Source organism: Nerophis lumbriciformis, linkage group LG03, assembly GCF_033978685.3.
Source record: "Nerophis lumbriciformis linkage group LG03, RoL_Nlum_v2.1, whole genome shotgun sequence".
In the NCBI taxonomy this organism is placed as follows: Eukaryota; Metazoa; Chordata; class Actinopteri; order Syngnathiformes; family Syngnathidae; genus Nerophis; species Nerophis lumbriciformis.
This window is the reverse complement of record NC_084550.2, coordinates 18,400,001-18,414,131: the sequence shown is the minus strand read 5'-3', so window position 1 is coordinate 18,414,131 and position 14,131 is coordinate 18,400,001. Positions and strand designations below refer to the sequence as shown.

General features: G+C 36.6%; 1 protein-coding gene across 1 annotated transcript in view; it reads right to left on the bottom strand.

Annotated features, from left to right (window-relative positions):
- Window positions 1-14,131, bottom strand: part of LOC133580478 (transferrin receptor protein 1-like) — an 87,152-nt gene that overhangs the window by 29,285 nt on the left and 43,736 nt on the right. Inside the window, exons 7-9 of the mRNA XM_061934792.1 lie at window positions 12,536-12,631; window positions 5,781-5,920; window positions 5,541-5,692 (exon numbers count right to left, since the gene is read on the bottom strand). Of these exons, the coding sequence (XP_061790776.1) occupies window positions 5,541-5,692; window positions 5,781-5,920; window positions 12,536-12,631 (388 nt within the window). The remainder of the gene's footprint in view (window positions 1-5,540; window positions 5,693-5,780; window positions 5,921-12,535; window positions 12,632-14,131) is intronic.

Below are 14,131 nucleotides of genomic sequence, written 5' to 3'. Positions count from 1 at the left end.
AAGCACCCTTGCTGTACAGCGCTTTATATTGTATTCAAAGTGTACAAACCTTTACTAAAGCAAGGACTTTTTAGTCGAGGCTTGAACCCATTATTCATATTTACATGTTTTCTTTTGGATAAATTTGCTTCAATATACAAACTTTTGGATTTACGAACCCTGTTTAAGAACAAATTAAGTTCGTAAATCGAGGTTTCACTTTATTTGACATATGTGTTTTTGACATATACATTTCTTAAGCGCAAAAATTATGACTAAAGGGGTGAATCTGTATTTTCAATTCCACTTTGATTTTATTGACAGTTTAGTAAAGAAACATATTCATTTATGATTTTGGTTTATTGATTTTAGCACAACATAATTATATGTACATTTATTTTTGGTCAGTTATTTATGAGTCCCTTTTAATGCTGTATATTTGGTTAGTAGTTATTTTTCTAATCAAACTGACCTAAGACTAAGAATCATATTTAAAAAAATCAATAATCTTTGTGATTAACACATGTTTTTACATCATTTGACAAGGTTGTCAACTGTAAATAGGTTAGATATAATTAGTGAATAAGATTGAAATCAACTGTAAGATTACTGTTAATATTTGAGTGGGATCCGGGCCCCTCTGTAACGGAAATGTTGGGCCCCGAGGTAAAAAAAAAAAGGTTAAGCACCCTTGCTGTACAGCGCTTTATATTGTATTCAAAGTGTACAAACCTTTACTAAAGCAAGGACTTTTTAGTCGAGGCTTGAACCCATTATTCATATTTACATGTTTTCTTTTGGATAAATTTGCTTCAATATACAAACTTTTGAATTTACGAACCCTGTTTAAGAACCAATTAAGTTCGTAAATTGAGGTTTCACTTTATTTGACATATGTGTTTTTGACATCAATTTCTTAAGCGCAAAAATTATGACTAAAAGGGGTGAATCTGTATTTTCAATTCCACTTTGATTTTATTGACAGTTTAGTAAAGAAACATATTCATTTATGATTTTGGTTTATTCATTTTAGCACAACATAATTATATGTACATTTATTTTTGGTCAGTTATTTATGAGTCCCTTTTAATGCTGTATATTTGGTTAGTACTTATTTTTCTAATTAAACTGACCTAAGACTAAGAATCATATTTAAATCAAACAATAATCTTTGTGATTAACACATGTTTTTACATAATTTGACAAGGTTGTCAACTGTAAATAGGTTAGATATAATTAGTGAATAAGATTGAAATCAACTGTAAGATTACTGTTAATATTTGAGTGGGCCCCTCTGTAGTGGAAATGTTGGACCCCGAGGTAAAAAAGGTTAAGCACCCTTGCTGTACAGCACTTTATATTGTATTCAAAGTGTACACACCTTTACTAAATTAGGGACTTTAGTCACGGCTTGAACCTATTATTCATATTTACATGTTTTCTTTTGGAGAAATGTGCTTCAATATACAAACTTTTGGATTTACGAACCCTGTTTAAGAACCAAATAAGTTCGTACATCGAGGTTTCACTTTATTTGACATATGTGTTTTTGACATATACATTTCTTAAGCGCAAAAATTATGACTAAAAGGGGTGAATCTGTATTTTCATTTGCACTTTGATTTTATTGAAAAATTTAGGAAAGAAACATATACATTTATGAGTTTGGTTTATTTATTTTAGCACAACATAATTATATGTACATTTATTTTTGGTCAGTTATTTATAATGTTGACAAAATTAAATGGGTCAGTCCCATTTAATGCTGTATATTTTGTTAGTACTTATTTTTCTAATTAAACTGACCTAAGACTAAGAATTATATTTAAAACAAACAATAATCTTTGTGAATAACACATGTTTTTACATCATTTGACAAGGTTGTCAACTGTAAATAGGTTAGATATAATTAGCGAATAAGATTGAAATCAACTGTAAGATTACTGTTAATATTTGAGTGGGATCCGGGCCCCTCTGTAACGGAAATGTTGGGCCCCGAGGTAAAAAAAAAAAAGGTTAAGCACCCTTGCTGTACAGCGCTTTATATTGTATTCAAAGTGTACAAACCTTTACTAAAGCAAGGACTTTTTAGTCGAGGCTTGAACCCATTATTCATATTTACATGTTTTCTTTTGGATAAATTTGCTTCAATATACAAACTTTTGGATTTACGAACCCTGTTTAAGAACAAATTAAGTTCGTAAATCGAGGTTTCACTTTATTTGACATATGTGTTTTTGACATATACATTTCTTAAGCGCAAAAATTATGACTAAAGGGGTGAATCTGTATTTTCAATTCCACTTTGATTTTATTGACAGTTTAGTAAAGAAACATATTCATTTATGATTTTGGTTTATTGATTTTAGCACAACATAATTATATGTACATTTATTTTTGGTCAGTTATTTATGAGTCCCTTTTAATGCTGTATATTTGGTTAGTAGTTATTTTTCTAATCAAACTGACCTAAGACTAAGAATCATATTTAAAAAAATCAATAATCTTTGTGATTAACACATGTTTTTACATCATTTGACAAGGTTGTCAACTGTAAATAGGTTAGATATAATTAGTGAATAAGATTGAAATCAACTGTAAGATTACTGTTAATATTTGAGTGGGATCCGGGCCCCTCTGTAACGGAAATGTTGGGCCCCGAGGTAAAAAAAAAAAGGTTAAGCACCCTTGCTGTACAGCGCTTTATATTGTATTCAAAGTGTACAAACCTTTACTAAAGCAAGGACTTTTTAGTCGAGGCTTGAACCCATTATTCATATTTACATGTTTTCTTTTGGATAAATTTGCTTCAATATACAAACTTTTGAATTTACGAACCCTGTTTAAGAACCAATTAAGTTCGTAAATTGAGGTTTCACTTTATTTGACATATGTGTTTTTGACATCAATTTCTTAAGCGCAAAAATTATGACTAAAAGGGGTGAATCTGTATTTTCAATTCCACTTTGATTTTATTGACAGTTTAGTAAAGAAACATATTCATTTATGATTTTGGTTTATTCATTTTAGCACAACATAATTATATGTACATTTATTTTTGGTCAGTTATTTATGAGTCCCTTTTAATGCTGTATATTTGGTTAGTACTTATTTTTCTAATTAAACTGACCTAAGACTAAGAATCATATTTAAATCAAACAATAATCTTTGTGATTAACACATGTTTTTACATAATTTGACAAGGTTGTCAACTGTAAATAGGTTAGATATAATTAGTGAATAAGATTGAAATCAACTGTAAGATTACTGTTAATATTTGAGTGGGCCCCTCTGTAGTGGAAATGTTGGACCCCGAGGTAAAAAAGGTTAAGCACCCTTGCTGTACAGCACTTTATATTGTATTCAAAGTGTACACACCTTTACTAAATTAGGGACTTTAGTCACGGCTTGAACCTATTATTCATATTTACATGTTTTCTTTTGGAGAAATGTGCTTCAATATACAAACTTTTGGATTTACGAACCCTGTTTAAGAACCAAATAAGTTCGTACATCGAGGTTTCACTTTATTTGACATATGTGTTTTTGACATATACATTTCTTAAGCGCAAAAATTATGACTAAAAGGGGTGAATCTGTATTTTCATTTGCACTTTGATTTTATTGAAAAATTTAGGAAAGAAACATATACATTTATGAGTTTGGTTTATTTATTTTAGCACAACATAATTATATGTACATTTATTTTTGGTCAGTTATTTATAATGTTGACAAAATTAAATGGGTCAGTCCCATTTAATGCTGTATATTTTGTTAGTACTTATTTTTCTAATTAAACTGACCTAAGACTAAGAATTATATTTAAAACAAACAATAATCTTTGTGAATAACACATGTTTTTACATCATTTGACAAGGTTGTCAACTGTAAATAGGTTAGATATAATTAGCGAATAAGATTGAAATCAACTGTAAGATTACTGTTAATATTTGAGTGGGATCCGGGCCCCTCTGTAACGGAAATGTTGGGCCCCGAGGTAAAAAAAAAAAAGGTTAAGCACCCTTGCTGTACAGCGCTTTATATTGTATTCAAAGTGTACAAACCTTTACTAAAGCAAGGACTTTTTAGTCGAGGCTTGAACCCGTTATTCATATTTACATGTTTTCTTTTGGATAAATTTGCTTCAATATACAAACTTTTGGATTTACGAACCCTGTTTAAGAACAAATTAAGTTCGTAAATCGAGGTTTCACTTTATTTGACATATGTGTTTTTGACATATACATTTCTTAAGCGCAAAAATTATGACTAAAGGGGTGAATCTGTATTTTCAATTCCACTTTGATTTTATTGACAGTTTAGTAAAGAAACATATTCATTTATGATTTTGGTTTATTGATTTTAGCACAACATAATTATATGTACATTTATTTTTGGTCAGTTATTTATGAGTCCCTTTTAATGCTGTATATTTGGTTAGTAGTTATTTTTCTAATCAAACTGACCTAAGACTAAGAATCATATTTAAAAAAATCAATAATCTTTGTGATTAACACATGTTTTTACATCATTTGACAAGGTTGTCAACTGTAAATAGGTTAGATATAATTAGTGAATAAGATTGAAATCAACTGTAAGATTACTGTTAATATTTGAGTGGGATCCGGGCCCCTCTGTAACGGAAATGTTGGGCCCCGAGGTAAAAAAAAAAAGGTTAAGCACCCTTGCTGTACAGCGCTTTATATTGTATTCAAAGTGTACAAACCTTTACTAAAGCAAGGACTTTTTAGTCGAGGCTTGAACCCATTATTCATATTTACATGTTTTCTTTTGGATAAATTTGCTTCAATATACAAACTTTTGAATTTACGAACCCTGTTTAAGAACCAATTAAGTTCGTAAATTGAGGTTTCACTTTATTTGACATATGTGTTTTTGACATCAATTTCTTAAGCGCAAAAATTATGACTAAAAGGGGTGAATCTGTATTTTCAATTCCACTTTGATTTTATTGACAGTTTAGTAAAGAAACATATTCATTTATGATTTTGGTTTATTCATTTTAGCACAACATAATTATATGTACATTTATTTTTGGTCAGTTATTTATGAGTCCCTTTTAATGCTGTATATTTGGTTAGTACTTATTTTTCTAATTAAACTGACCTAAGACTAAGAATCATATTTAAATCAAACAATAATCTTTGTGATTAACACATGTTTTTACATAATTTGACAAGGTTGTCAACTGTAAATAGGTTAGATATAATTAGTGAATAAGATTGAAATCAACTGTAAGATTACTGTTAATATTTGAGTGGGCCCCTCTGTAGTGGAAATGTTGGACCCCGAGGTAAAAAAGGTTAAGCACCCTTGCTGTACAGTGCTTTATATTATATTCAAAGTGTACAAACCTTTACTAAATTAGGGACTTTAGTCGAGGCTTGAACCCATTATTCATATTTAATTTTTTTCTTTTGGATAAATGTGCTTCAATATACAAACTTTTGGATTTACGAACCCTGTTTAAGAACCAATTAAAAGTTTGTAAATCGAGGTTCCACTATATTTGACATAGGTGTCAAATAATGTGTTAGTACCTGCATCCACAAAACCCTCGATGACGCCAAAGACATTGTAGATCTTTTTCTCAGTGAGAAAGTTGTTGACCTCCACAGTGATGACGTCAGTCTCACTACCGAGTTTGTTGAAACCACCCCACTCTTCCGGCACATTTTGACCCTCCAGTTGTCTGCGGGAGAACGGAATGACGTGAAATGTTCCCCTCGTTAACACTTTTTTTAAATGAAGACTTTTTTCCAGTGGTTTGACAACTTTACCGAAGAATGTTGGTGGCTGTGCGAGTGGTGATAGTTTGAGCCAAGATACTTGGCAGACCTGAAGACTGGGCAGGTGGAAACTGGGTGTGGTTGAAGGAGGGAAAGCCAGGGGTGTAGGGATCTCCAGAACCCAAATGGACCTTTAAAAGAGACCAAAAAAACGTTACAAAACTAACATACAGTACCAAGGGGTAACAAACATTCAGGCCCGCTAACAGGCTTTATCCGGCCCGCGGGATTAGTTTCCTAAGTATAAAAATGAGTTGACATTTCTGAATGAAAGAAACTGCTGTTCTAAATGTGTCCCCTGGATGTCGCAAGAGCAATCCTGTTAGGCAAGCAAACAGTTTATGTCAGAGGCTCCTCCCTCTCGACCCAAATGAAACGTACAACCTGCCGTTTTAAAGGGGAACATTATCACAATTTCAGAAGGGTTAAAACCATTAAAAATCAGTTCCCAGTGGCGTATTTTATTTTTCGAAGTTTTTTTCAAAATTTTACCCATCACGCAATATCCCTAAAAAAAGCTTCAAAGTGCCTGATTTTAACCATCGTTATATACACCCGTCCATTTTCCTGTGACGTCACATAGTGATGCCAACACAAACAAACATGGCGCATAGAACAGCAAGCTATAGCGACATTAGCTCGGATTCAGACTCGGATTTCAGCGGCTTAAGCGATTCAACAGATTACGCATGTATTAAAACGGATGGTTGTAGTGTGGAGGCAGGTAGCGAAAACAAAATTGAAGAAGAAACTGAAGCTATTGAGCCTTATCGGTTTGCACCGTATGCAAGCGAAACCGACGAAAACGACACGACAGCCAGCGACATGGGAGAAAGCGAGGACGAATTCGGCGATCGCCTTCTAACCAACGATTGGTGTGTGTTTGTTTGGCATTAAAGGAAACTAACAACTATGAACTAGGTTTACAGCATATGAAATACATTTGGCAACAACATGCACTTTCAGAGTGCAGACAGCCCAATTTTCATCAATTAATATATTCTGTAGACATTCCCTCATCCGCTATCTTTTCCTGAAAGCTGATCTGTCCAGTTTTGAAGTTGATGTCAGCAAGTCAGGGAAGCTAGGGTCGATATTCTTCTCTTGATCATCTTCGGTGGCATAAGGGACGGTGTGAGCCAAGACATCCAGGGGGTTTAGCTCGCTCGTCTGCGGGAACAAACTGCCGCCATTGCTTGCCGTGCTACCGAGGTCCTTTGTCCCTGAATTGCTCACACACTCCGGCAGATTCAATGGGGGTCTGGCGGCAGATTTCTTTGACTTTATCGTTGGAAATGCATCTGCTTTGAGTGTCGCAGGATATCCACACATTCTTGCCATCTCTGTCGTAGCATAGCTTTCGTCTGTAAAGTGTGCGGAACAAACGTCCAATTTCTTGCCACTTTCGCATCTTTGGGCCACTGGTGCAACTTGAATCCGTCCCTATTCGTGTTGTTACACCCTCCGACAACACACCGACGAGGCATGATGTCTCCAAGGTACGGAAAACAGTCGAAAAAACGGAAAATAACAGAGCTGATTTGACTCGGTGTTTGAGAAAATGGCGGATTGCTTCCCGTTGTGACGTCATCACTCCGAGAGCGAATAATAGAAAGGCGTTTAATTCGCCAAAATTCACCCATTTAGAGTTCGGAAATCGGTTAAAAAAATATATGGTCTTTTTTCTGCAATATCAAGGTATATATTGACGCTTACATAAGTCTGGTGATAATGTTCCCCTTTAAGTCTACTGCGTCGAACACATCGTGCTTTGGCACCCTCATTGCCTCAAAATATTTCTGTCAAAAATGAGAAAAGTCAACGCAGATTATAACTCAACCCTCTTGAAAAGTTTCTACCTCCGTTTCTTATGGTTGTTGAGTTGGCGCAGGGTTAATACGTGGACATGACAAATGAGTTTTTATCTATTCATTACTTACTTTGTTCAACCCCAGATAGGATGTGACTTCAAGTTTGATGGTTTTGTAGTTACACTGAGACAACGTCTAAGTTCATTGTGTTCTTAATTGTGTTTTAGAAACTGCACAATTTTTTTCCTCAGGATTTTCAACTAGGCGTTGAGGGGATCCGGTTTGGTGGCTGCAGGATTAGGTCTCTGCTTTTTGCAGATGATGTGGTCCTGATGGCTTCATCTGGCCAGGATCTTCAGCTCTCACTGGATCGGTTCGCAGCTGAGTGTGAAGCGACTGGGATCGCTTCACCTCCAAGTCCGAGTCCATGGTTCTCGCCCGGAAAAGGGTGGAGTGCCATCTCCGGGTTGCGGAGGAGATCTTGCCCCAATGGAGGAGTTCAAGTACCTCGGAGTCTTGTTCACAAGTGAGGGAAGAGTGGATCGTGAGATCGACAATGCGGGCGCTGTATCGATCCGTTGTGGTGAAGAAGGAGCTGAGCCGGAAGGCAAAGCTCTCAATTTACCGGTCGATCTACGTTCCCATCCTCACCTATGGTCATGAGCTTTGGGTTATGACCGTAAGGACAAGATCACGGGTACAAGCGGCCGAAATTAGTTTCCTCCGCCGGGTGGCGGGGCTCTCCCTTAAAGATAGGGTGAGAAGCTCTGCCATCCGGGAGGAACTCAAAGTAAAGCCGCTGCTCCTCCACATCGAGAGGAGCCAGATGAGGTGGTTCGGGCATCTGGTCAGGATGCCACCCGAACACCTCCTTAGGGCACGTCCGACCGGTAGGAGGCCACGGGGAAGACCCAGGACACATTGGGAAGACTATGTCGCCCGGCTGGCCTGGGAACGCCTCGGGATCCCCCGGGAAGAGCTGGACGAAGTGGCTGGGGAGAGGGAAGTCTGGGCTTCCCTGCTTAGGCTGCTGCCCCCGCGACCAGACCTCGGATAAGCGGAAGAAGATGGATGGATGGATGGATGGATGGATGGATTTTCAACTAAATTGAAGTGTTTGTACATTTTCAGAATGAGTTAGTTCTATTTCTGGCCAAGGTAAAACAAAGAAAACAATCTGAAATAGTGTTGTCCAGATATCAATATTTTGGTAGCGCTACCGGTACCAAAATGTATTTTGATACTTTTCGGTACTTTTCTAAATAAATGGGAACCACAAAAAATTGCATTATTGGCTTTATTTTAACAAAAAATCTTAAGGTACATTAAAAATATGTTGAAAGTTTGTCCTTAAATGAAATAGTGAACATACAAGACAACTTGTCTTTTAGTAGTAAGTAAGCAAACAATGGCTCCTAATTTAGTCTGCTGACATATGCAGTAACATATTGTGTCATTTATCATTCTATTATTTTGTCAAAATTATTAAGGACAAGTGGTAGAAAATGAATTATTAATCTACTCGTTCATTTACTGTTAATATCTGCTTACTTTCTCTTTTAACATGTTTTATCTACACTTCTGTTAAAATGTAATAATCACTTATTCTTCTGTTGTTTTGATACTTTACATTAGTTTTGGATGATACCACAAATGTAGGTATCAATCCAATACCAAGTAGTTACAGGATCATACAATGGTCATATTCAAAGTCCTCAGGGATGTATTTCCATCCATCCATTCATGGATGGATTTATAAATATGAATTTTTAAAAAACGAAAGAAGATTTTGTGATACTAAAAAATATCGATGTAATCATAGTAATATCGACTAAATACGCTCCTGTACTTGGTATCATTACAGTGGATGTCAGGTGTAGGTGTTTACATTGTGTCGCCGGTGAGCTACAGTGTGTAGTGAAGCATGTTTAGCTATTCCTCGTCCTGCAGGGATGATGCTTGTAAGAAACGTACTTTATTTGTCACCATGGAGGCGACGATTAGTGATTTAGAAGTAGCTAAATCACTGCAGACGGACTTTAGTCGCTAGCTAGCTAGCCATGTCTTAAAGCACCTCTTCCTGAGGGCGTTTCAGTGTTATAACTTCACCTTTATAGTTAGTTTTTAAGCCAAAATGTGTCCATTGTCCCTTTTCTGTCGACACACTGTGTCTGCTTGTAAGTACTCCATGTGTGTGCGCTGCCGAACATGCTTCTCTGCTCGGAAACCAGCAATGACACGACGTGACGATGGCAGGGGGTTGGGGGACCGGTACTTTTAAGAGGCGGTGTAGTACCAAATATGATTCATTAGTATCGCGATACTATACTAAGACCGGGTACCGTACAACCCTAATCTGAAGTTGTCTTTATTTTTAAGTCATCATGCCATGATCTTACCAGGGAATAGATTTTACTTCATGTGGACCTCTGAGCTCAAATGAGTTGGACACCCCTGGTTTAGATCTACTGTATTTTAAGATTTTTTTCGAAAACAAAAATATTTACAGGTAATCTCAAACAACATCGCGTTCATGTAGTGTATCACAAATGAACTACTAAGAATAAAACAAAGGAATTTAACGAGATTCTTATTTGTATTCTCATTGTTGATTTTTATTTTTATTCTATTGTAATATTTTTCTATTTTGTTTCCATTTATACCCCCATTATTTTCTTTTTACTTTTTAAATTCGATCTCAATTCTGTACACTGCTGCTGGAATTTTAATTTTCCTGAGGGAACTCTCCTGAAGGAATCAATAAAGTACTATCTATCTATCTATCTATCTATCTATCTATCTATCTATCTATCTACAACTGAAATAATAATAATCATGGTTACTGTTCCATCTTTTTTTAAACAGGATTGAAAACATGTTCCTGCCACTCCCAGGTAAAGAAATTGGCCGCCAAGTCCACATGAATAAAAAAAAAGATATTTTTCTAACCTCACGATATACATCCATGCATAAAAAGGGTTTGAGAAAAATCTCCTTCAGCATGAAAATACATGTGTTTTTGGCCTCCGTTCCTTAATAAACGGTGCTGTTCAAAGGTATGTTAGGATATTAATGTAACCAGCCGTGCCTTATGTTGTGTTTTGGTTAGTGTTCTTTGGTGTTTAGTGTTTTAGTTGCTGTCCTGTGCTTTTATTTTGGCGGCTCTTCCGGTTTTGTCGGTGTTTTCCCATGGCTCCTTCACTTCTGTCCCGGAGCATTTCCACGCACATGTTTGCTCTTGGCAATCAAGACTATTTAAGTTGATCCTTTTGCCAACTTCATTGTCGGGACATTGTTATCCGTTCCCTGGACTACAGAGGATCCTTTTCAGGCTAAGCCCAAATACGCACTACTTTGTGGACGCCGTCTGCTCCACATTTCCCGTGACTGTTTTCAGCAGTTTTGTTTTGTTTTCTTCCTTTTGTTTTCTCGCTTTTGTTCGTTTATCAAAAAATATCCCTGTTTTTTACTGCGCGCTGCTACCTCTTTCGTCTGCATCTAAAAAAATCAATGCAAACTTTCCACGACGCCTTGCTTGTCATCGCATGACAATTAAGGAATCAATGTTTTTCTTTCTTTCAATGTCTCCACTTTTGCCAGAGTTCATCAACAGTGATAGACATGAAAAACGGAAAAAAATATGTATAGTTGGACTCTAGTGGGCCACTACCTCACACTGTGAAAATCAGTGTTGGGACTAACTATAACGCCGTTAGTTTTGGTGGTAACTAGTAATCTAATGCGCTATTTTTTTATATTCAGTAACTCAGTTACCGTTACTACATGATGCGTTACAGCGTTCTTTTATTTTTTATGTAGTATCGGCTAGAAACAGAAGATCTGAGTGTGTTTTATTGCAGCGCTGCGGTGTCGTCCTTCTGTGTCACAAGGAAAAGAAAAGGCGTGTTTTGTGTGGGTAGGGGGTGGGGGGGGTCTCCTAGACCGTTGTTGAGGGGCGCAGGGGAGACGTTCCTCCAGGGCCTATGTACTTCGGGGCTAACAACCTTCACTTTATCCGGAAGTGGGTCTTTACAGCTGAGGGTGAATGACGAGGCCGGCGGTTTGTTGCAACTTTGTGACTTTATTGGACGCAGCCATCCACCAAGCTAGAGCACCTGCACGCACTCACTGTCGCCCGGTCCCTCACCTCTCTCGCCCACTCACTCACTGACGTCACTCACCTCACATGCTGTCATATCTTAAAGGGCCACACACACACACACACATACGCTACTCTCATAACAACTAACAAGACATCATGGCGAAGCCAGAAGTCGAGTTTCTTAACATGGAGACATTCTCAATACTTTTCTATTGTCGAGCACAAATAAAAAAAACATTTTAGTTAAATGTAAGTTGTGTCTTGGATCAAAGATCTTATCTACTTTAAGTTAAAGTTAAAGTGCCATTATGTTGCAGCTATTTAAAATAGTTTTGTCAATGTGTTCTGGCTTGAAATAAATTGGCCCTTTGAAACATATCTTTGTCTTTGTGTGTTGTATGTAGACCACATTGCTTCGCAGAGTTCAGTGATGCAAATGCATGTCTAGTTGATCAACAAATTGTATTATTCTCCAGTGCAATAACAGTACTGAAATGAAGGCTAAAAGGAGCCTTAAAAAAAAGAAGAAAAAAAAGAAGTAACTAAATAGTTTAAATAGTAACGCATTACTTTTTGGTGTAAGTAATAGTTAGTAACTGAGTTACTTTTGAAATAAAGTAACTAGTACCTGTAACTAGTTACTGGTTTTCTGTAACTAACCCAACACTGGTGAAAATGCACATCCGCTCCATTTATATATAACTAACCATACCGAAAGTTACACTTCAAACATTTCCTGACACTACTCGTATGTCATTTTACTTGGTGTTCACAACACGTTGATCCATTATTTCCAGGCTTTCCATTTGACACCGAAAAAGCTCCAGACTCACATGACCGAAGAGTTGAGTGGTCCCTTCAGGTGGGTAATCAGTGGGGTCTTGGTAGATCAACACAGCAGAGGCCTTCATTTTGGCAGCATTGGCTACCTGGAAGAACAAATTTGACATATTAGGTACATACTAGTAAATTATAACACGTTTATTTGAATAGAAGACAAAAAAAGTATTTATATTTACTGAAAAAGATTTAAAAAAAAAGTTAATTGTTCACATGAAATGCATTAAAAGTTCACCAAAACAGAACAGCATGTTAAATCAGAATCAATGGGCCTGATCTACTATCCGTACAGCACGTGCTAAAAAGCATGTGCAAAGTATAAAATTGTGTGTACTATTAAAGAGCGTGTTAGAGGTTACCTACTAAGACTGTGTTTACAATTGATAACAAGTGCGTAAGTGGTGCAGACCGCCCCTTTTTAAAAAGATGTGTATACCAACTATCCCTATGGAGACACCCATTTGCCTCCATGTTATGTTGTTGACATGCAGCACACAAATATTGTCTGGACTATATTGAATCGCGATCCAAAGAACAGAACCCATTTGTAGCAGACTGAAGGTGCCATGAATTGATTAACGTGGACCCCCGACTTAAACAAGTTGAAAAACTTATTGGGGTGTTACCATTTAGTGGTCAATTGTACGGAATATGTACTGTACTGTGCAATCTACTAATACAAGTTTCAATCAATTCAATCAAACCCTCCTGTGTTGTGATGGAGTTCATGGAATGATCTAGGTCAGGGGTCGGCAACCCAAAATGTCGAAAGAGTCGTATTGGACCACAAATACAAAAAAGTAATCGGTCTGGAGCCGCAAGAAATGAAAAGCTTTATATAAGTGTTATGACGTAAGTGTCCATATTAGCTATATTAGCCTACTATCAAAATAACTATGTGTCGCAGGCTGACGCAAATCTTTGTTCACAGAAATGTTGAAATGTAATATTTATTCTTAACATTTTTACAACATTGGAAAACATTAGTAAAACTTCACAGAATGTGAGATAACTCCTGGAAATGTTTGTTTTAGAATGACCAAAGGTATAGATGTGTGTGTCCAACTTAAAGGAAACGGCAGACTGTCTTCTTCTAACAGATTCATTACAATCTTTGCAGGCTGGGTAACGTTTGCTGTGGTCTGGAACAACATGGCACACAGAGAACTATCAGAAATGCGGCCAATATTACATACAGATAATGTGTGATGAAACATGGGAAAATAAACTAAACACAGAATTAAATGAGCACAAATATACCTACAAACGAGGCATAATGATGCAATATGTACACACAGCTAGCCTAAACAGCATGTTAGCGTCAATTAACTTGCAGTCATGCAATAACATCAACAAAACTCACCTTTGTGCATTCATGCACAGTATAAAACATTTGGTGGACAAAATGAGACTGGCATAAAACACATCGTCGGAGAAAGTTACGGATATAAACAAACTGTTGAGTCACAGTCCACACAACGGTGAGTTCAAGGGACGCTGAAATTAGTAGGACAAAACGGCGCTCGCCAAATACTCCCATCAGTGAAGCATAAACACAAACATACTAAACAGTGGGCTTTCTAACAATT